Below are 22,750 nucleotides of genomic sequence, written 5' to 3' on the forward strand. Positions count from 1 at the left end.
CCCCGTTGTACCCTATATATATATATATATATAAAGCTTTAAATAGGATTTTTATACCATTTTATCAAAATTCTTGATGCACTGAAATTTCATAATTTTTGTTACCAATTTCAATATCAATAAAAAATAATACTAGCCTAAGTAAAAATAAGCTTACTGAAGACAAGTAAACAGTCACAAATTAGGCTACAACAGAACAAAGATCATAAAAAACGGCCTACTTGAAAAACTTAAAGCACTGAATAATAAATATATTGTATAAAGAAAATGTGCAAATAGACTGAATAGTCTTCACTGTATAAATTCAATATACATTCATTATTTATTTTACAAAAGTGATTCAGTCAAGGACAGTAAGTTATTTTCTTTCTGATGTTTGATTTACATTATTGACACAAATGGTAACAGCAGCTATATTAGGCTGCATTATAGTTCACCCAAAGATGAAAATTCTGTTGATGTTCTAAACCTGTATGAGATTCCTTCATGCTGTTGAACACAAAATAATATATTTGGAACAATATTGGTAACCAAACAGTTGCTGGGCCCTCACTACTCACTGAAAAAAAAACACTATTGGAGTCAGTTGGGACCAGAAACTGGTTACGATCATTCTTCAAAATATCTTCTTTTATGTTGAGGAGGAAAAGGAAATTCATAGAGGTTTAGAACAATTTGAGGGTAAGTATATGATGACAGTATCTTCATTTTTGGGTGAATATTCTTTTAAGATCTCATCATATAAGGCTAAGGATCTCATATAGCCTAACACATGTTTTATCTTCAACTATTAACATTCATTTAAGACACAAATAACTGTGTTTACGAGGATACTCGCAAAGACGGGCATTTTGACACATAACTATGTGTATTTGACCGTTTAAGCACAAGGAGCGAAAGTTTAGTCAGTAATACGAGCAGGTGCGCGCCGCGCGTATCAGGTAGAAACCGTTTTAACGCACACATTTATCAGAATGAATTCTGCCCCGCAGCGTAATGTCCATGAACAGTATAAACCATTTGTTTTAAAACCTGCTTAAAACGCCTTGAAATGATAAGCTTAGACTACATCATGACGCGCTTCAATCAACGATTGATATATTTCTACCGGATTATCTCCCAACCCGAATATAGTTTGTTCAAACACAAAAACAATATAAATCCAGTTAATAATCAAACTAACCTAAAATCTGTGTGGACGATGACACTGTTTTTATCTGCTCCGTGTGCCCGGTTCACTTGCTGTTCCAGCAACTTCCACTCCATCATCAGCTTTAGTAAAATAACCTGATAGCTGGGGAATTTACTAAGTCATGTTTTTTATGTTGTTCGTTATTTGAGCCCCTCTCTCTTTTAGAATTGCTGACATTTTTACTTATTGAATGTTGTTCTTTGCGCGACCATTTCCAGATTACTCCAGAACAAAGTGAAGAGAGGTGAATGCAGACATACTGGGCAGCAATCACCTGATAGATACGTGCGCATATTGTTCAAAAGTCAAATAGAGAATAAATGCGTTTGATTGGTAAACGAAATTCAGACTTTACGTTTCAATCTCAAGTGGTAATGCATGGAATTTACGGAAAAGCTCAACTAAATAACAACGCTAATAAGTGGGGGGCGTGGTGGCTTTGGCGATCGGCGCTCCAGTCAATCTACTCCACAGCCAATCACGGGCCCCCTCCTTGCTCGGGCCCCGGGGCTTCAGCCCCGCCTAGCCCAATGGTTAAAACGGCCCTGGCGGGATGTATTTTGTGTATTGCAAAAAAGTTCCCACAGGTACGTTTTCGTCATGAGATCAGGTTGAAAAAGACTGTCACTAAAGAGGAGAAAATTTGAAAACTAAATTGCATTCTAATTTCCATATGGTTACAATGAATCAGGGCGGTTTGATTATAATTTTTTTTAAATTTTGAATGATTGGAGGAACATGTTCTACTAATCTTGATGTAACTACATGATACGAAGGCTTACCTCCTTTTCAAACATCCCTTTGATTATCAACATCTCTTCATGTAATCTGGAGCAATGATCAAAAATTTCCATTGTGTTTACAGCAGAACAAGCTAATCTAAGCTACACTAATATTACGTTTTTTTTTTTTAACAAATGAATGAGAACATCACTAAAAGGAGATTTTGTCAGATTTGTGTCAGTAAATTCATAAATGTTCACAGATTTGTCCATAAAATGTGGTTGGGGCAAACACACACACACACACACACGTTTGTTTTTGTGAATTGTTGGGACATTCCATTGGCGTAATGGTTTTTATACTGTACAAACTGTATGTGCTATTGCCCTACACCAACCCTACACCTAACCCTACCCCTTACAGGAAACTTCCTGTCCTTAACTTTCTCAAAAAAGCTCATTCTGTATGATTTATAAGCGTTTTGAAAAATGGGGACATGGGGTAATGTCCTTATAAGTCACCTTCTCCTTGTAATACCTATGTCATACCCATGTCATTATACAAATGTGTGTCCTCATATGTCACAAAAACACGCGCACACACACACACACACACAAACACAAGCACAATGTAAAATATACATACATTTCTTTTCTTTTTGTTTTACTGATAAAACAAGCATTGTTGTAAAGTATTCATCTAATTATATCATATTTCTAGGGGGTTCAAGTTACATATTAAGTTTTCTTTGTCTTTTTACATAAAGTTTTCTTTGTCTTGTATTAGATATCAGATGATGAGGAGCGGATGTCTGTTGGCAGTCGGGGCAGTTTGAGGGTTAGTATACTTGTGATGTCCTCTGGATGATAAAGTAAAAAAAAAAAAAACATTGTATAATTTATGCCAGGTTCTAGCGTTTACCACTCAAAATAAAGGGTGGTAGTTAAGTGGTTATTAATTTGAAGGTTCCAGGTTCAAATAATGGAAAGGAAAATTCCTGCATTTGTTGTAATTTTCTATAATTTAATAAACATAATTAGTCTCAGTATAAGAGCGCTTTTCACTTCGTTTTAATCTTCTAACAGTTAAATAAAAATACTTAAATGACTAACGTTTCTGGCATCAACCATGCACAGAAAATTATGGTGGTTATGTAGTAAAAGAACTTGTGTGGGCTTACTTTTTTTCTTACATTTTTCATTACAGTTTTTCTCAATTGATTTGACACATTTCTCCAAACTCAGGTCACTGTTCTCAAAACAGTTAACACAGTGATCTGAATACTTTGTAATTTGAACGTTTTCATTAATTTTTACAAATTACAAATCATGCAAATAATTTTCTCAAAACAATGTGCACAAAACTCTGAAATTTTTTTCACAATAGTTAATACAACCAACCAGTACCACATTTAAAATAGCTGAAAAAAGGGTGTAGACTGTGATTGTTGATAGTACAGATTCTTAGTCCTCCTGGGACAACTTCTGTTACTTACTGTAAATGTCCAAACATTTTTCAGAATTTAAGTTTGAGATCATTCAGGTGGACAACCAAGAAGATTTTAAATGGAATAGCAGCATTGTTGACATAGTGGTCCAGAACAACATCACCAGCCTCAAAGGAAGAGTGGAGATGTTGAGACAGGAGCTTGTCAAACATGGATTCAAACTTCTTACATTTTTTTCCTGCTATGATGCAAGCGCAGCAAATATGTAGTCTAGATAAAATGCAATGAAATTCTCTTCCAGATGTAAATGAAAGGCAAGATCAGTAATTCAGGATGATTCATGTATACAGCAAACACACACGTGTGTATATACAGTGGTGGTCAAAATTATTAGAACACTAGTTTTTGTTTACATAATATATGTTTGCACACATACAGTATATATTTTGAAAATATCTACATGTATTTATTTATATTGATATAATTTATATTATATTTAAGTATATTTATTATACTGTATAAACAATATATACATGCATGTGTTTGTATTTATATATACATAATAAATATACACAGTACACACACATACATTATGTGAACAAAAACTTTTGGTCCCACTTTATAATTAAGTGGCCCTAGTACCTGTGTACTTACATAGTAACTAGATGTGTACGTAGTATGTAACCACAGTGTAAGTACACATTGGTACATAGTATCTAGAGCTGTAATATTTCTGTAAATACACACATGTAACAACCCTCCGAATGGTTTGTGTAAGTACAAATGTGTAACAGGACATATATAACTACATTTTGTAACAACAATATGTATAAGAGTAATTGGAACAATTTGATCCAGGGGGTGGAGATGGGTAGGTTTAGGGCTGTCCCTCTCACAATCCCCAACAATTCATCTTTATTCCTTTCTTTAGAATTAGTTATCTTCTTCATTGTTTTATCTTATAACCCTTTCTTCCTTTTGACTGCTCCTCCTTCCCCAGTCATTTCACAGGAACTTTCAAACAAACGTCAGTAAACCACAACAGTAGGGTTCTGGACGTAAAGAGATGATTTATTTTACTTGAAGAATGTGGAGTATTGAAATGCAATGTTATGAGCATATATATTTCTTCCTCCTCTCTCTGTTTGTTTTTAGCCCTCTGCGCTTTTTAGTGAACCCCCTCGTTCAAGAAGTCACAGGGTTTGTTTCCATTTTGTCATCTGCATGCAAATTTACATGCAGATCATTTGGTCACTCTGTTTCATTTTGGTGAATACATGGCACATATATGAATGAACATAAAGATATAGTTCATCCAAAAATGGAAATTCTGTTGTCATTGAAACCCATACGACCTTCTTTTTTTGTGTGGAAGACAAAAGGAGAGATCTAGTAGAATGTTCAAGCTTTTCTTTTCTATACAATGAAAGTGAATGAACAACACAGTCACTTTCCCCATTCATTCCCTTTTGAAAAATAAGTGCGCTTCACTATAATGAATGTGCTCTTGTAGTGTACTTCAAATATTAATAGTAGGCCTATATAAAAAAGTAATTACAGATTAATTTCATGACTGTTTCACACTTAAAAGATGCACTCTGTAACATGAAAACTGACATTACAATTTTTTTTCTTTATTTTACATCATGCTTTAATAATCTTTTTTCATACCTTAAAATACACTTATTATGATGTGTTTACTAACATATTAAAGGATGTGTAAAGTACCTGATTATAATTTAAACTGCAGTATGATATTCAATGTTACATTTAAAGTTAAAATATTTTAAATGTACTAACTGCTTATAATTCATTACAATGCAATTAACAAGAAAACATTTTCACAATGACTTCCATTCTAGAAAAGAGCTGCTTGGACATTCTGCTAGATATCTCTGTCTCTAGCTTTATGTTTGCGAAACCTTTAGAGCAAAATGCTACCAGAATTTTAATTTTTGGTTAAACTCTCTTATTTAGGGGCATGTGTTGTCTGTGTTCAATCCCTCATGCAACCTGCATGCAGTTTAGTAACCTGATACACAGAACTTCTTTGGTTACACGTGTTGACAAGTCTCTGGCTTCCAAAGCCTCTTACTCAAGACATCTAACGCAGCAATCAATTCTTTATTTAGTCATTCCATAAGTGCTCAGAGTACATCAGAGTGCATTAAGGTTGATGGCTAATGTGTTAACATTCTGTAAACACGCAAAGAAGCTTTCTTTGCGCTCCTCTGTATGTAATGAGCATTTCCTGTCCTGGTTGTTAGCAGCCCTGTTAGATCTCATTTCATGGTGGTGAAGCATTTTGGATCAATAAAGCTGTCATTTAAAGGTCTTTATCGTCTTTTTAAAGTGTTTGTTGTGTTTTCCGTGGTTATGTTTGAGAGATATCGTGTGTAAGAGGTGAATGTAGTATGGTGAGGTGTTCTGTTCTGTCTGCAGGGGTCACTGCATGAAGAGAGTTCATACTCTGCGTGCATTAAGTTCGATGGCTAATGTGTTAACGTTCTGTAAACATGCAAAGAAGCTTTCTTTGCACTCCTCTGTATGTAATGAACATTTCCTGTCCTTGATGTGTTTAAAGTACATCTCCCCTGATTGTTAGCAGCCCTGTTAGATCTCATTTCATGGTGGTGAAGCATTTTGGATCAATAAAGCTGTCATTTAAAGGTCTTTATCGTCTTTTTAAAGTGTTTGTTGTGTTTTCCGTGGTTATGTTTGAGAGATATCGTGTGTAAGAGGTGAATGTAGTATGGTGAGGTGTTCTGTTCTGTCTGCAGGGGTCACTGCATGAAGAGAGTTCATACTCTGCCACTAGGCGTTTCAGTGGCTCCAGCGCTAGAGGCGTAAGGCCCGAACTTTACCTGTCTCTTTGACCGTGGCATGACCTGATACCCAATGCTACTCTGGGCTTGTTGAGCGTCTTGCATGGTTCTGTTTTCAGACCACAGGCTTGACTAGGTGTTGTTTGTGTCTTTGTTTATGTCTTGAAGTTTCTCTGAGGAAAGTTTGGGAGCTGTTTTTCCCCTAGTAATGAGAGTGGGACGGGTGGTGTTTGTACTGTATGTAAAGCATGGTTAATCATCTTGGATTGAATTTCTTTCTGTCTTTTGTGTGGTCAAAGTGTGGTTGTTTACTAGTCATACAGACTGACTCTCCTTCGCACAGAAACCCGCTAACGCTGTGTGTATGTCAATGTGTGTTTTGACCTACAGAATGGGCTTGGTTTTACACTACTGTTCAAAAGTATTTTGAAAGAAACTAATGCTGTTTTCAGCAAGGATGGATTTAATTGATCAAAAGTGACAGTAAAGACATTTATTGTTTCCAAAAAAAAAAAAATTCTTTTGAACCTTCTGTTCATTATCAAAATCCTGAAAAAAAAAAAGAATCACAATGTTACTTGAGCACCAAATCAGCATGTTACAACCATTTCTGAAGGACCATGCTGCTGAAAATTCAACTGGGCCATCACAGGGATAAATTACATTTTACAATATTTCTGTTTGTACTGTATTTTTTGATCAAGCCTCGGTGAGCATAAGAAACTTTATTCAAAATCATTCAAAATCTTACTAACTCCAAACTTTTGAATGGTAGTGTATATGAGACTGTGTACTTTCTGAAACTTCGTTATACTTGTCAGTTCCTATATATTTTCCCTTATGCTCTCTTCCTGCTAACATCTACTCCTCATCCCATTTTTCTCTATACCTGCATTCTGGTCAGCCTTCAGACTACAATGGCTTTCTGGGCACCAGTTCCAGGGCCTCCTCTAGGGCGAGTTCAGCCCGTGCCAGTCCAGTGGTGAGCTTCCCTTTTCTATCTCTGATCAAGCTTTAGTTCTGCAGTTTCAAGGTCACATCTGCCATCCTTGTAACATATAGAGATCTATGGCAAAAACTGACCTGCTCTCTCGCTCCTCTGCATATCCTGTTCCTCTCACTAAAATCTTCAGTATCATGTGGAATTAGCATGCACCTTGTTTGTGCCATGCTCCCTCTAGTGGATAAAGCATGGAATATATCTCTAAATGGCCCAGTATTGTTTTAGATCCTGAGCATTTCTCATTTAATTTAGACATATAAGAAATATGGATGGTTTTTCAATGTAGCATCTACTGAACACATTTAATTTTTTCACACAGGTGGAGGAAAGGTCAGATTTCCTGGAAAAGGTGGAGTAGGATCATTTTTAGGATTTTGAATAGATTCACAAACATCACGGTAGATAATACCACAACAAAGTGATCCACCAGATCAAGTAAATATTTTAACTACATCCTCAGGGGTCCAGGACAGCCTCCACCCTCTCTGCTGCAACTCTGGCATCTCTGGGTGGAGGTTTATCACGAAGAGGAAGCTGTGATACCTCGATTTCAGCGGACACTGAGGCCTCCATACGGGAAATGAAGGTAATTTTGAAAGTGTATTTATAATGCTGAATTAAAATGACCATGGTCTGTATGTAATTTCCTCATTTTTGTTTGTCTGCTCTCAGGACTCCCTGGTGGAGGTGGAGGAGAAATACCGTAAGGCAATGGTGTCCAATGCTCAGCTGGACAATGAGAAGACAAACCTGATGTATCAGGTGGACACACTGAGAGACACTCTAATGGAGCTTGAGGAACTTCTGTGTGAGAAACACAGAGAGTGTGAGGAGAAAACCAGAGTAAGGGCTGTCAAGTGGTGAAATCACTTTTTTTAAAGAAAAAATCCTCTAGAATAATTGACCCTTTTACAAATGCATAATTGTTTTATTTTTGTTCAATACAAAATATGAAACGGATATAGTCATAACCAAGTATATATTGAGCATATCTAAATATATATTTTTTATTTATTATTAAAAAAACATTAAATCAAACTTTTGACAAAAATGGTGAGTCAAAATTCCATATGAAGTGTAAAGGGATCATTTTGACCCCAGAATTAGAATAGTGAAACAAAAATTATGTTGTTATCTTTTTCAGAACCTATGACCAGGAAATGTATTATTAACGCTGCGGAAGCTCACATACAAGTTTTGACATGCAAGAATAATAAATAGATAAAAGACCCCAAAATTCACACTCTTATCGGGTCAGTTTGACCCCCTTTGTGCATTCAAGCGTTAAGACTAATCATAACTAAACTACGTGGCAATGTTTTCTGTTATATTACGAAAACAAATAGCATTTCATAAACAGTTAGGGTGGTTTCAATACTAAATTGGTTAGCAGAGGAGGGCATACAAAGATATCAACAATCAATATACACATAGAAGTAATGTGAGCATCAGACAATGATAAGTAGATTGTTAATATACAAGAAATAAACTGAAATGCACACAGTCATAAAGATGATCATTGTGAAGTCAGAGTATGCAGTGGTCCTTTAATTCTGAGAAATTATAGAATGACTACTGTTCAAATAACTGTGATAGTGACTACTAATAATCAGGAATTCAAATTTTAGTGCATACTTCATCAATTATGTGTGTGTTTTTTATTTAAATTTTTTTATTTTAATGTATGTTAGGACTTCGAGCGAGAGCATCATGCCCACAATGTCTTGAAGTTCCAGTTTGAGGAGATGAAGGAAACCCTGAAGCAGAGTGAAGAGTTGCTGACGGTGAGCATCACCAGTAAATGATGGAATAGTCAAATTCTTCCTGGCATAGATGAATTATGTGTTATTCTGTTCTCTTCTCTCACATTTTCCTCTTAATATTCTTTGACCTATCCCTGTTTTCCTCTGCTTACCCTCATGGCCGGGGCTCAGGAAGCCCAACAGTCTCGGGGAAAGCAGACGGACTATATTAGAGAGATCGCTGACCTGCAAGAAACATTGGAATGGAAAGATAAAAAGATCCGGGTAAAATAACCTTCCATGGCCATTTTCCATTAATCATGTCACATTAAAACTATTCTTTCTTTTGTATTTTAACACTTTTTATCCTAAATCTTTTTACTCCCCCTTAATACTTATTAACTTATTAACCTATTAACTTAATGCTTAACAACTGAATGCTTGATACTGTCATATGACCCTTGTAGTCTTTCCAAACCTTATAGATTGTTAATATACAAGAAATAAACTGAAATGCACACAGTCATAAAGATGATCATTGTGAAGTCAGAGTATGCAGTGATCCTTTAATTCTGAGAAATCATATAATGACTACTGTTCAAATAACTGATAGTGACTACTAATAATCAGGAATTCAAATTTTAATGCATACTTCATCAATTATGTGTGTGTTTTTTATTTTAATTTTTTTATTTTAATGTATGTTAGGACTTCGAGCGAGAGCATCATGCCCACAATGTCTTGAAGTTCCAGTTTGAGGAGATGAAGGAAACCCTGAAGCAGAGTGAAGAGTTGCTGACGGTGAGCATCACCAGTAAATGATGGAATAGTCAAATTCTTCCTGGCATAGATGAATTATGTGTTATTCTGTTCTCTTCTCTCACATTTTCCTCTTAATATTCTTTGACCTATCCCTGTTTTCCTCTGCTTACCCTCATGGCCGGGGCTCAGGAAGCCCAACAGTCTCGGGGAAAGCAGACGGACTATATTAGAGAGATCGCTGACCTGCAAGAAACATTGGAATGGAAAGATAAAAAGATCCGGGTACAATAACCTTCCATGGCCATTTTCCATTAATCATGTCACATTAAAACTATTCTTTCTTTTGTATTTTAACACTTTTTATCCTAAATCTTTTTACTCCCCCTTAATACTTATTAACTTATTAACCTATTAACTTAATGCTTAACAACTGAATGCTTGATACTGTCATATGACCCTTGTAGTCTTTCCAAACCTTATGTGTTTCCTTTACTCCTCTGTTCTTCCTTTCCTTGATTGTTCACTTTTGCGGACGGCTGCATTAAGGCCTTAGAGAGGCAGAAGGAATATTCAGACATTATCCATGATGAACGGGAGGCACTCAGGAACGAGGTTTGCCGGCTTAGGGATGCTCTAAAGGTAGAGATATAGAAGGAATACTGACAATCACAGCCAAGAAATAGCAGTCATTATATTAGCATTATTATTTTGACTTTAAAGGACCATAATAAAGTAATGAAATAAATGGGAGATTGAGATCAGATTGTATTCTTTCACAGAAACATGGCATTATTCTGGGATCTGAGGTGACAGCCAATGGGGAGTTAGCAGATGGGGCGATTGATGGGCATGCTGATGCGGAAACAGCCTCCCGATTGAATCAAGACTCTCACACGCCCACTATGAGTGGAGACAGCATGTTAGGTAAGACAAATGGTTACCAGATTTTTTAAAAACACATAATTAAGCATTTTAAACAAATCAGCTATTGTAGCTTATTTGTACAGTATCCAACTTAACTGTAGTCAAATTATATGCATTTTTACAATTTTGCTTTTATGGTATTTTGTTGCTGCACCTTTGCAATGTTTTATTTAAATATAGAAACCATTATGCTGCAAGAAAAGCAAAAACTAAATGAAAACCTTTAGTGAAAACCTAAAGTAAATGAGACAAAATTAAGCAAAAATGAAAACATTTGTGTTAAATTAAATAAAGATCAAATAACTAAATAAAAAAACATAAATAATAAAACTAAATGATAATGCATTTTCTCCAAAACTAAGTAAAATGAAATGTCCACAAATTAATGTTGGAGTCAGCTTTCAATATATTATAAAACATGAATCCAGCTGCATTAAACATGAAAATGCCACTAGATAGCAATAACACTAGACTCTGCTGAAAAAAATAATGATATTAAACATCTTTAAATTATACCACTTAACATAAATATTTAAAAAATATTACAAATTTGTTAACATTAACAAAAATATTAAACTAAGATAAAATGAATAAAAAACTCAAAGACTCTGAAAAAACACCCCTAAAACTAACAATGCTAATGAAAATGTAAAAATTTTTAAACTAAATAAAAATGCAAAACTGTAATACTGATCTAACCTTAAATGAAAACATTTTTTCCCCAGTGCCCTTGTAAATATTAAACTGCCTGTTTGTTTGATTAAATGTTGCTTGCTTTGCTCCATTCTCAATATATCCAGAAATTTACATTTTTAGTTGTCAGCAACACCAAAATCAATCTTTATTTTTCCACATCTGAGGTGATCTCTGCTGGAATTCTCTCTTCACTGATCAGCCTTTAATTCAATCAAGATCAACTCTGCCATTTGCTTAACAAAATCAATTGAATTATTCTCAGTGTCTTTTTGTTTTGATGGAATCGTAATTGTGATTCACTCTTTGAATCCAATCAAGAGGTGTTTTCCATCTGGCATTTCATCTCAATCTTAGTAATGTTGCAGGCAGAGCTTCATAAATGCACATCATCTCAAGCACAGAGTCAGAGATTACTCAAAACGATGGTGAGACTGCACAGTTGGTGGAGGGAAATCTTTTTGGTGTTTTTTCTTTGTTATGAGGAAATATTGTAAATGAGGAAATATTTACTGTATACATCCCCCAAAAATAAGTTAAAAGAGAGAGGACTACAATTTCTGAGGCATAGAAACTGGACTCTTTGCTATCTGAAGTGGTCTACTGTTAAAACCAAACAAAACAGGTCAGAAGATGAAAGATACATTGATTCAAGTGCAGAAACTTTACCTAATGTGCCGCTATATTTATTTAAACCTTAAAATCAGATAATATCTGAAATTACAGTATATGAACCACAGAACGGTGAAGCTGAGAAAAATAACTGCATAGAAATCAATGCTGGCATTAAAACCTCTAAAGATCTATGTTTGAACCCACAGAGTCTAATGAAGTGGATATTTTTAATACCACAGGAGACAATGATGCACAATCCAGGAACCAGCAAGAGACAGAGGCTGAGCCAGAGTTACAGTTTGTGGAGGACACATATAGCATGCCAGTAGAGCACAAGGGCACAGCGTTCTTTCTCGATAGTTGTGAGGAAGCTTTTGCATTGGATGCTGATCTTTTAGTGCTGGATTATGTAAATAGGCATATCAGTGAACCAATAAAAGAAATAACGAGTGGACTGAGTATAGAAAATAAAACACAGAAGTTCTTCAAGACCAAGCTTAAGATGAAGAGGATCTTTAGCTGCTTTGTGTCATAATTTTTCAGAGAATCATTTTAATTCGCTGATGTTTATGACAATATTATTTAGATTTTTTTTTTCTCAATAATTTGATCTTTTGATGTAATGTTGCAAATGTACTTTAAATCCTCCATGCAAATGAGACCGATCAAGACTTGTTTTGGACATGCAAAGGCTGTTCAAATTCTTTCAATATTCTGAAATAAAAAAGCTTGATTTAAAAAAAGAATTCTCATGGAGGACATATATACAGTGTTATATGCAGAAAATGCATATACAATTAAATGCATTGTGCTTTGGAAGAAAAGTGTACTTTTTTCATGTTTACCAATGCTGTAATTGTCATCATACTTGTAACACCAGAAATAAAAAGCAAATACCAAAAATGTTTTGTTCGAACACACATACAAATGTAATAATAATCGTGATAATGATGATGATATTAACAATAATAATAATAACAGACCCATATACACATTTTCTATTTATACACAATGATATATTAATGATAAATACAATATTATTGATATGTAGGCATTTTTAATTGATTACGTGATATGCTGATCATTAAATTAATTAAATAATACAGCTTTAAAAAGACATTATAAACATGGCTTTAGAAATTAATACATTGTTTATTTCCTTATTTCTTATGACCACAGCAATCTATTTTGCAATCCAGTCATGCATTAGACAGATATTTATAGTCATGTTAACTGCATTTTTTTGTAATTCATTGTAATAAATAAAAAATTTTAATTGACTGACCAATTTGTATACTTTGTGCTGCAATTTTTTGTTTGTTTGTTTTTTAGTGCCTACATCATCTCGTTGTATGTTACATTGCCCTCATGCCCGAGGCTCATGTGCTGTATTTTTTTTTTTATTTGCAATTTTCAGAGATCAGATTGAGGAAGCTGGTGGAAGAGAGAGAGAGTTTGCTCGACCAGGTGAGTTTTGTCATTTCATACTTTTCAAGTGATTCATTGTTATGCGTATGATTAATATTGTAGGAGAACATTTTGTGAAATACCTGTAATGCCTGTCATAAGGACTTTGTTAGGATGACTAATCTGTGTGTGAATGTGCAGGTGCGGAAGTATAAAGCCATTGCAGAGCAGAAACAAAAGAATGGGACAGAAGAAACAGGAAACACAGATGAAGATGACCTACAGAATGGTCTGGACCATCATATTCTAGATCTGCAGAGTAAGATACGCCTTTAAATTTTATTCACCATCAGTCTTGATTAAGGCTGGTTTGTAATGTAGAGTTTTCATGTGAACTCTCAAATTTTTTCAACTTATATATTTCTACAGGAGATGCTAACAGGCAGATCAGTGACCTTAAATTCAAGCTAGTCAAGTCTGAGCAAGAAGTCACAGCACTTGAACAAAATGTAAGCCAATTATATAATTAACACTTTCTATCCAAAGGCACAAAGTGTACTCTTGCATGCAATTTCATCATCAGTAGTTCATAATGTTCTCTTTTTATGTTTAATCCTCCTTTATGCACTGTTAATTTTGTTCCTCTTGTGGTACAAACAGTTCCACAGGAAATGATCTGACATTATTTCATGCATAATCTGTAATCTCTGTCATGTGGCAGATCATTCGGCTGGAGGGTCAGGTGAGCCGCTATAAGACATCTGCTGAGGCTGCAGAGAAAGTGGAAGATGAGCTAAAAGTGGAGAAACGCAAGTTGCAGAGAGAGGTACACTAAATTATTAAAAAAGAAACCCACTAATATTCCAAACAATTTAGCAGCAACTGCAACTTTCTTACACTTAAAAATATTGAGTACATTTTATAGCTGTGAAATCAATCAAATATGCCTTATGAATTGAATAAATGTAAGTAAAAAATTTAAATAGATCTGAATAACTACATTTGCTGCCATGACGAATTAAACTGAGTAGACTCAACAAGTTAAAAGAATAGTTCACACAAAAATGAAAATTTGCTGAAAATTTACTCACCCTCAGGTAGGGCTGCACAATAAATCGAAATTAAATCACAATCGCGAAAAGCTGCGATAGTCATGCGCATCTTGTCAGTGAAGCACGGTTCTGTGATCAGTAGTAAATCTCCATCCGAAGGCCAGAGGGCGCTCTCGCTAGGGGTGGAACGTTGTGTTATTTATAGCAAACCACATTACAGATGCGTTGTCAGATTTAAGTTGAACCGCGGTCCTAGCGCGTGCCGAACCGTGTGTGGAGAACCGTACGGTTAAATTTTTTTCCACGAACCGTTCCACCTGATTAATAAACACATAACATACATAACGCTTTATACAATACAGATTGTGTCAAAAACAGCTTTACAATATGAAACAGGAAAATAGTGTGTCGATAATGCAAGAGGACAAAACATGCTATTTTCCAGTTAAAGTCAGTTCATCATTGATTCAGTGATGTTATCGTCCAGGGCTGCGTTTCCCAAAAGCATCATAAACTTAAGTACATCGTAGACCCATTGAAACCAATGGAGCTACGATCAACTTAGGCTTACGATGCTTTTGGGAAATGCAGCCCAGCTTAGATCAGTTCAAATAGTATCTGACACTTAAGTGATATTTAGAGATTTTATTAAGGTAGTGTAATTATTTTTATGAAATTTACAGTCACTGATTTTTTAGAGTGTGATGTAACAAGTGCTATGTTTATTCTTTAGCTGAGGTCTGCACTTGATCGTATCGATGAGCTGGAAGCAAGCAACAGCCACCTTACGAAGAGACTAGAGAAGATGAAGGCCAATCGGAGTGCCCTTCTGGCACAGCAGTGACGCCCACCTGTGCCCACTCATCACCCACTGGCACCAATGATCTGCCACCCATATTACACTAAAACTTCTATCAAAATCATACCAAATTAGCCCAATCATGCTAATTCAGACTTAAAAAAGTAAATATGGCTGACAACCTCCATTTGTTTGCTAGTGGGATTCCAAGCGGAAGACATATCAAAAACGAATTCTTACTGAGGCTCATTAAAGTGACCTTTGGTTAGGATTAGCAGAATTCAGGCCCTCAAGGAGCTCTCAAAAAGTTTTTGACTGGTTACGGATCTCTGTGTCAACAGACCATCTCAGCAAAGGCCGAGCACAGCTATTGCAGCATGTTCCTTTATGGTAGCATGTTGGTTTAGTAAACCAGTCGTGAGGGACATGATTTATCTAAGCAGACCATGCACTTTATCCCTGCATCAGTATTCAAATTTTGTAACACGGAAACTGTAACATATCTGTACACAGAACCGTTTTGCAAAATTAGGTAATTGAATTTGTGTAGTCGTTGTGTGTGTAGATATTAAGTAAAGATCATGTTCCATGGAGATATTTTGTAAATTTCCTACCGTAAATATATCAAAACGTAATTTTTGATTAGTAATATGCATTGCTAAGAACTTCATTTGGACAACTTTAAAGGCGATTTTCTCAATATTTTGATTTTTTTTGCACCCTCAGATTTCAGATTTTCAAATAGTTGTATCTCGGCCAAATATTGTCCTATCATAACAAACCATACATCAATGGAAAGCTTATTTACTCAGCTTTCCGATGATGTATAAATCTCAATTTCCAAAAACTGACACTTGAGACTGGTTTTGTGGTCCAGGGTCACATATGATTGAATGTATGCTCACATACAGAGACAGTTGTGTGTTTTCTTGCAATTTTTGTGCAGATGGGGAGTGTTGTTTACACTATCAACAACTTATTGACTTATTGCTATAAATGTCCATTTTGTTTCACGCCAAATCTGTGTGTGTGTGAGCGTGTTAGTTTGCGCATTGGTCCATACCTAGATAAGGTGTCTTCACAATGTTAGTAATTTTTGTTTTTATGCTAATGTTGTCAACATCCTGAAGAACTAGATTAGGACTACAAAAAATGATGTAATCAATTATTATAACTTTATGGAGTATATTTGGGTATAATTCAGGCTTTGAAGGATTTGAATCATTGTCCTGTTACAAATGTTCTCAGCGCTCACTGCACTTAGTTTTCTTTGTTGCTTTATGAAAGCACTTAATATTTTTTCTCACATATCCAGTGGGCCAAATGATGAAAATACTTTTGTTTTATTTAATATGCAGGTTTAAGACCACCTACTTACTTTCCGTGTATAAAAACCTACAGACGTCTTGGTCATTGTAATATGGTTAGTAGCATTAGACAGTAAGCACAGCTGATCATCAATACTGTTTCATGTCCAGTTTAAACTCAGATCATGGTGCAACTATATCATCTGAGGGCTAAATGGACATTTGAGATGTCACCAGCCTTTAAGGATACAATCTGTAATCTGAGTCTTGCTTTTGAAAACATGCTGAGTCAACACAATAAATGGGAGTGCAGCTCTTTCTTTTTTTAAAGCTGGTCATTGTAGCACTTTCACTAATGGTCTGCCATTTAACTCCATTTAAGTGTAACAATAATCTCAATGCATTTGGGGTTTATAGAAATGAACATGGCTTTTTTTAAATAGAGAAGAAGAAAAAAAAGAATTGTTTTGCAATAATGCTTTTACATGTAAATTGACCATTGCATTTACACAAAAATGTTCAGATGTATGTACATCATTATGAAAACAGCTATAATAATGATTGTCTTGATGCTGTATCTGCTGGGTAATCGGTTCTGGCAAGAAGATGATTCTTTTTTGCTGATTGTGAATTTCACTTGTATCCCTCCCCTGGGTTCTGCTACCATTGGAGACAATGCGCCACCTGGTTTACACAGTCAGTGAACATGAACATGCTGTCTCTAAAGAACTGATATGCTGACCCTTTGAAATAACAGACATTGGCACACCAATTACATTGTTTACCTGTATTACAGCTCTTCTGTATGACATGACATAGCAAGAAATAAACTCATGCAATAGCACTGACTTCATTCTTTTGTTGCATAATTGAAATGTGTTATTAATATCTTAAGAGCAAGCAAACAAGATTCGAAGACGGAGTGTCTATTTACACTAAGCGCAAATAGCCCGCCTTGGTGGCAGAGGCTATTTACACTAGCTCCACCCACAAACGTGTGATATAGGACTAGTCAACACTATAAAAGACGGCTGTCAATTATTAGTTCCAGTGGCGTAGATGGTAAAGTGCGTAACGTAGTCTTTTTTTTTTTTTTTTTTTACATGAAGGAAATAATCAAAAAAAAAGTTGAAAATAAAGTAGTTTAGGGAGGGCTTTATTGTCCCAATAAGGTGGCATCCATTTAATAATTTGAATTAAAACTATAATTTACACTCAATACGTTATTATTGCATACTGTTTTATAATGTACTATAACACTGAGGTGCAGATAATTGCCACTATTTTCAATAAGTAGTATAAATAGCAGAAAATCCTGCTATTTTCACATAGTGTAAATATAATCTATAGCTATTTGCACTTAGTGTAAATAGCATATTGTTAAAAATACTGCTATTTTCACTTAGTGTAAACAGAATCCATCGCTATTTGCACTTAGCATCCATCACTATTTGCTCTTATAGTGTAAATAGCATCTATCGCTAAGAAAATATTCTATTTTCACTTAGTGTAAATAGCCGCTGCCATTTGAAAAATGGACCATGCTCCCTTTTAACATTAAATAACATAAATTTGAACAGCAGAGGGCAGCAGTGATTTTCATCTTCTAAATCAGTTCCGCATTCTGGTGATATTATCTATGTTAAAGGCACTGTAAATCTCAATCTCAATCATATTGTTGGCATCCTCTGGGGAATTTATTATCTTTTTTTTTTTTTTTTCCCTTTATAGCCAATACACATTCAGTGTCGTTTTTCCTTAAACTAATATAATTATTCATTTGTATTATCTATCCTAAATAAATCTGTTCATGTGATGCTATGCAAAAACAAAAAGAGGAAGAGAGCAATAAGGAAGTACAAAAAGGAAATTAAAAGCCCAAATGGGAGTCTTTTAGATATGCTGGCCCTCACACACAGACAGCTGAACACTGGCCCCTGGAGATTTTACTTCTTTTGTATATAGCCAGCATAGCTCTAACTGACAGAAAATTGCACAGCAGGCCTGTCCTTTGATAAAGAAATAATCGAAAATATATTAATAGAAACAGCAATTGAATACAGCAGGAATTAATGTCAGATGAGTACTGTTGAATGTTGAGTGGCACATTCATACAACTATGATAACTATGATAGGAGGACTATGCAGGATGATGTTTTACACACACACACACACACACACACACACACACACACACACACACACACACACACACAAACCCTACACCTAACCCTATGTAAAAGTATTTATGGGTTAAAGACAAAAGGGTTTTCAAGCCTCAAAACAATGAAAGTTTAATACAGCTTTAAATAATTTTTTTAGAATGTGTCCTGTTTAATTTTTTTTCTAAACATTTTTACCATGTTTTACAGAAGACATCCACTAAAAAGTAATTCAGTGTAACAGTAGTTCAAATACCAAAAAATCTTATCAGAACAAGAAGACATTAAGACTTATTTATTAAGGATTACAGTGCAGCCCCCAAACATTGATTACTTGTAATTTTTAATTTATACCAATATTTGACACTATCCTTCATACCGTTAGGTTTTACCTATTTGTCAGCAAGAAGTGTCTAATCATTTAAAATATAATACAATTTAGCATGATTACTTTTTTCTTTTATATATTTTAATAGTTACAGTACAGGTCAGAATAAGCATGTTATTTAATTTTTACATGAATATATCCGTTGCAATGAACGATTTGGATGTTTTATTTCAAGAGATTTTTTTCATTGCATACAGGTTCTCTTATTCATAAACAACATATACTTTTGCATTGTTTATTTTTGCTATTCTTCCTCATTGCATATTTAAAAAAAATACTTTTTGTCTTATACTTTACTGTATATCCTTGTTATTTTGTCACAATCAGTAACAGAGAGAACCCAAATGCAGGTGAAGAGTATAGGCTCATTAGAAAAAGCTAACTCAGCAAAAAAAACAACAACAACAAAATAATCAAAACAATCAATCCTTAGCCAAGCAACAGTCATAGGCAGGAAAAATCTGGGAGGCAAAACCACAAAGGTGCAGGCTGCTGCCGAAGTGAGGACAGGCAGGGGTCAAAACCACTTGGATAAGAGGGAAGTTGGCCTGGCCACTGGAAGACCTCAAAGTGGTACAAGTTGCAAGCTGAAGTCTTCAGGGAACAAGCAGGTGTACAAGCCTGGAGGGCCAAAGGTAGGTTGGAAGGGAGATCCGGTAGGCAAATCCAACAGATGACCCAAGACAAACAGGGTCACAACGATTTAACTGAGGCCTTGTTTGAATCAACAGCAATTGGCCTTTGTACATCTCTATTATTACATTTGACGTAAGCACCAGCAGCATTTCATTCATGCTATCTGTAGATCTGATGAGTCAGAAAGAGAAAATGTGCACACAAACGCCCCAGTCATGAACAATTGTATTTCAATGTTTAAGAACCCTCCCATGTTTGCAAGCAGACAGTTAAGTATATTTCATTGGCATGTCTTTAAACATTCTTTGGGACTGTGATAACTGCGTGCTAGAGATACAGACGTCATTAAACTAGAACTCATGATTGTGTAGTAAACAATCAATGTTTAACACAACACAATTTCTTTATGTTTATGCCAGTCTTTCTTTCCACAATTTATTGTATTTTCCCACAAATACATATTTTCAGACTTAGTCTTAAACCAGATTTTCCAGTTAAGTCACAACATGTCTTTTAGTTTACCGTTGACACATACCAAGGAACTTGTCTGTTTGGCATCCTGTTAAGAGTAATACAATCACAATTCATCTGCTCAGTAGTTTATAATCATCTATCTGAATGTTTGAGCAAATATTCTGATACTGAGGAAACAGAATCACACCTACATTTGAACAAAGCTTCTCTGCTCATGCATGGTTGAAAATGGTTATTGTAAGGGTTTGGAGATTAGTATTAGAGTGAGTATTAATATTAAATGTTAATATAAGATAATATTAATATTAGATTGATAGGATAAGCAAATAAAGCGTCAACAAAAAAACTTTTTTAAAACTTTTAATCCTGCTGCTAAATTCCTAAATAAACAAGACTACGGAGGAATGGAATTAAATTTGTGCATTTTAAAAGTAAACCAAACATCTGACAGCACATTCATAAATCATGAATAGCAACATCATGTAAAATGTTGTATGCCTTTGAGTACTTTCAAAAATAAAAAAAGACAGTTTTTTTCTTATTTCTCATTGAATATACTCTTTTGTTTCTTGAAGTTACATTCAGTTTTTTTGTAGGTTATTTTTATAAAAAATAAAAAATATTTTTAAAAAATAACCAGGTTATTTTTTTCTTCATAATTGTCTTTCTATCTTGCAATTGTGACCTTACATCTTACAATGTGACTTTTTAAAAACATTATTTATTTATTTATTTTTAGTTTTTACTCTGTGCTGTTTTCCAGTTTTCAGATGAAAAATCAGTCAATAAATTATTAATAAACATCATCAAGAGCTTTCATTTGATTTCATTTTATATATATATACAGTGGGTACGGAAAGTATTCAGACCCCCTTAAATTTTTCACTCTTTGTTATATTGCAGCCATTTGCTAAAATCATTTAAGTTAATTTTTTTTCCTCATTAATGTACACACAGCACCCCATATTGACAGAAAAACACAGAATTGTTGACATCTTTGCAGATTTATTAAAAAAGAAAAACTGAAAAATGCTCAGTATTTAGTAGAAGCACCCTTTTGATCTAACACAGCCATGAGTCTTTTTGGGAAAGATGCAACAAGTTTTTCACACATGGATTTGGGGATCCTCTGCCATTCCTCCTTGCAAATCCTCTCCAGTTCTGTCAGGTTGGACGGTAAACGTTGGTGGACAGCCATTTTTAGGTCTCTCCAGAGATGCTCAATTGAGTTTAAGTCAGGGCTCTGGCTGGGCCATTCAAGAACAGTCACAGAGTTGTTGTGAAGCCACTCCTTCGTTATTTTAGCTGTGTGCTTAGGGTCATTGTCTTGTTGGAAGGTAAACCTTAGTTCCAGTCTGAGGTCCTGAGCACTCTGGAGAAGGTTTTCGTCCAGGATATCCCTGTACTTGGCCGCATTCATCTTTCCCTCGATTGCAACCAGTCGTCCTGTCCCTGCAGCTGAAAAACACCCCCACAGCATGATGCTGCCACCACCATGCTTCACTGTTGGGACTGTATTGGACAGGTGCCTGGTTTTCTCCACACATACCGCTTAGAATTAAGGCCAAAAAGTTCTATCTTGGTCTCATCAGACCAGAGAATCTTATTTCTCACCATCTTGGAGTCCTTCAGGTGTTTTTTTAGCAAACTCCATGCGGGCTTTCATGTGTCTTGAACTGAGGAGAGGCTTCCGTCGGGCCACTCTGCCATAAAGCCCCGACTGGTGGAGGGCTGCAGTGATGGTTGACTTTCTACAACTTTCTCCCATCTCCCGACTGCATCTCTGGAGCTCAGCCACAGTGATCTTTGGGTTCTTCTTTACCTCTCTCACCAAGGCTCTTCTCCCCCGATAGCTCAGTTTGGCCGGACGGCCAGCTCTAGGAAGGGTTCTGGTCATCCCAAACGTCTTCCATTTAAGGATTATGGAGGCCACCGTGCTCTTAGGAACCTTAAGTGCAGCAGAAATTTTTCTGTAACCTTGGCCAGATCTGTGCCTTGCCACAATTCTGTCTCTGAGCTCTTCAGGCAATTCCTTTGACCTCATGATTCTCATTTGCTCTGACATGCACTGTGAGCTGTAAGGTCTTATATAGACAGGTGTGTGGCTTTCCTAATCAAGTCCAATCAGTATAATCAAACACAGCTGGACTCAAATGAAGGTGTAGAACCATCTCAAGGATGATCAGAACAAATGGACAGCACCTGAGTTAAATATATGAGTGTCACAGCAAAGGGTCTGAATACTTAAGACCATGTGATATTTCAGTTTTTCTTTTTGAATAAATCTGCAAAAATGTCAACAAATCTGTGTTTTTCTGTCAATATGGGGTGCTATGTGTACATTAATGAGGAAAAAAAATTAACTTAAATGATTTTAGCAAATGGCTGCAATATAACAAAAAGTGAAAAATTTAAGGGGGTCTGAATACTTTCCGTACCCACTGTATACAACGTACTTGTAAACAAACAAACGGAAATTTTTTACATTTATTTTATAATGCATATAATGTTAATTTTATACACACACATACATAGATATATAATGCATGTATAAAATTAACTAAGCTAACTAATATATATATATATATATATATATATA

General features: G+C 35.2%; 1 protein-coding gene across 7 annotated transcripts in view; it reads left to right on the forward strand.

The window, feature by feature from the left end:
• LOC107748528 (leucine-rich repeat flightless-interacting protein 2-like) overlaps nt 1-15,790 on the forward strand; it is a 39,389-nt gene extending 23,599 nt beyond the window's left edge. For 5 of the 7 annotated variants that reach the window (XM_016563335.1, XM_016563337.1, XM_016563339.1 and 2 more), the window contains 16 exons: nt 2,702-2,752; nt 4,518-4,562; nt 6,143-6,208; nt 7,092-7,169; nt 7,510-7,539; nt 7,651-7,776; nt 7,863-8,033; nt 8,882-8,974; nt 9,125-9,217; nt 10,241-10,333; nt 10,474-10,618; nt 13,344-13,393; nt 13,535-13,652; nt 13,763-13,842; nt 14,055-14,159; nt 15,119-15,790. In XM_016563335.1, the coding sequence (XP_016418821.1) occupies nt 2,702-2,752; nt 4,518-4,562; nt 6,143-6,208; nt 7,092-7,169; nt 7,510-7,539; nt 7,651-7,776; nt 7,863-8,033; nt 8,882-8,974; nt 9,125-9,217; nt 10,241-10,333; nt 10,474-10,618; nt 13,344-13,393; nt 13,535-13,652; nt 13,763-13,842; nt 14,055-14,159; nt 15,119-15,229 (1,455 nt within the window). In that variant the 3' untranslated portion in view covers nt 15,230-15,790. The remainder of the gene's footprint in view (nt 1-2,701; nt 2,753-4,517; nt 4,563-6,142; nt 6,209-7,091; nt 7,170-7,509; nt 7,540-7,650; nt 7,777-7,862; nt 8,034-8,881; nt 8,975-9,124; nt 9,218-10,240; nt 10,334-10,473; nt 10,619-13,343; nt 13,394-13,534; nt 13,653-13,762; nt 13,843-14,054; nt 14,160-15,118) is intronic. The other 2 variants (XM_016563336.1, XM_016563340.1) reach the window with 2 other exon arrangements.
• The last annotated feature ends 6,960 nt before the right edge of the window (nt 15,791-22,750 follow it).

Source organism: Sinocyclocheilus rhinocerous, unplaced genomic scaffold (genome assembly GCF_001515625.1).
Source record: "Sinocyclocheilus rhinocerous isolate Xijiao unplaced genomic scaffold, SAMN03320098_v1.1 scaffold349, whole genome shotgun sequence".
In the NCBI taxonomy this organism is placed as follows: Eukaryota; Metazoa; Chordata; class Actinopteri; order Cypriniformes; family Cyprinidae; genus Sinocyclocheilus; species Sinocyclocheilus rhinocerous.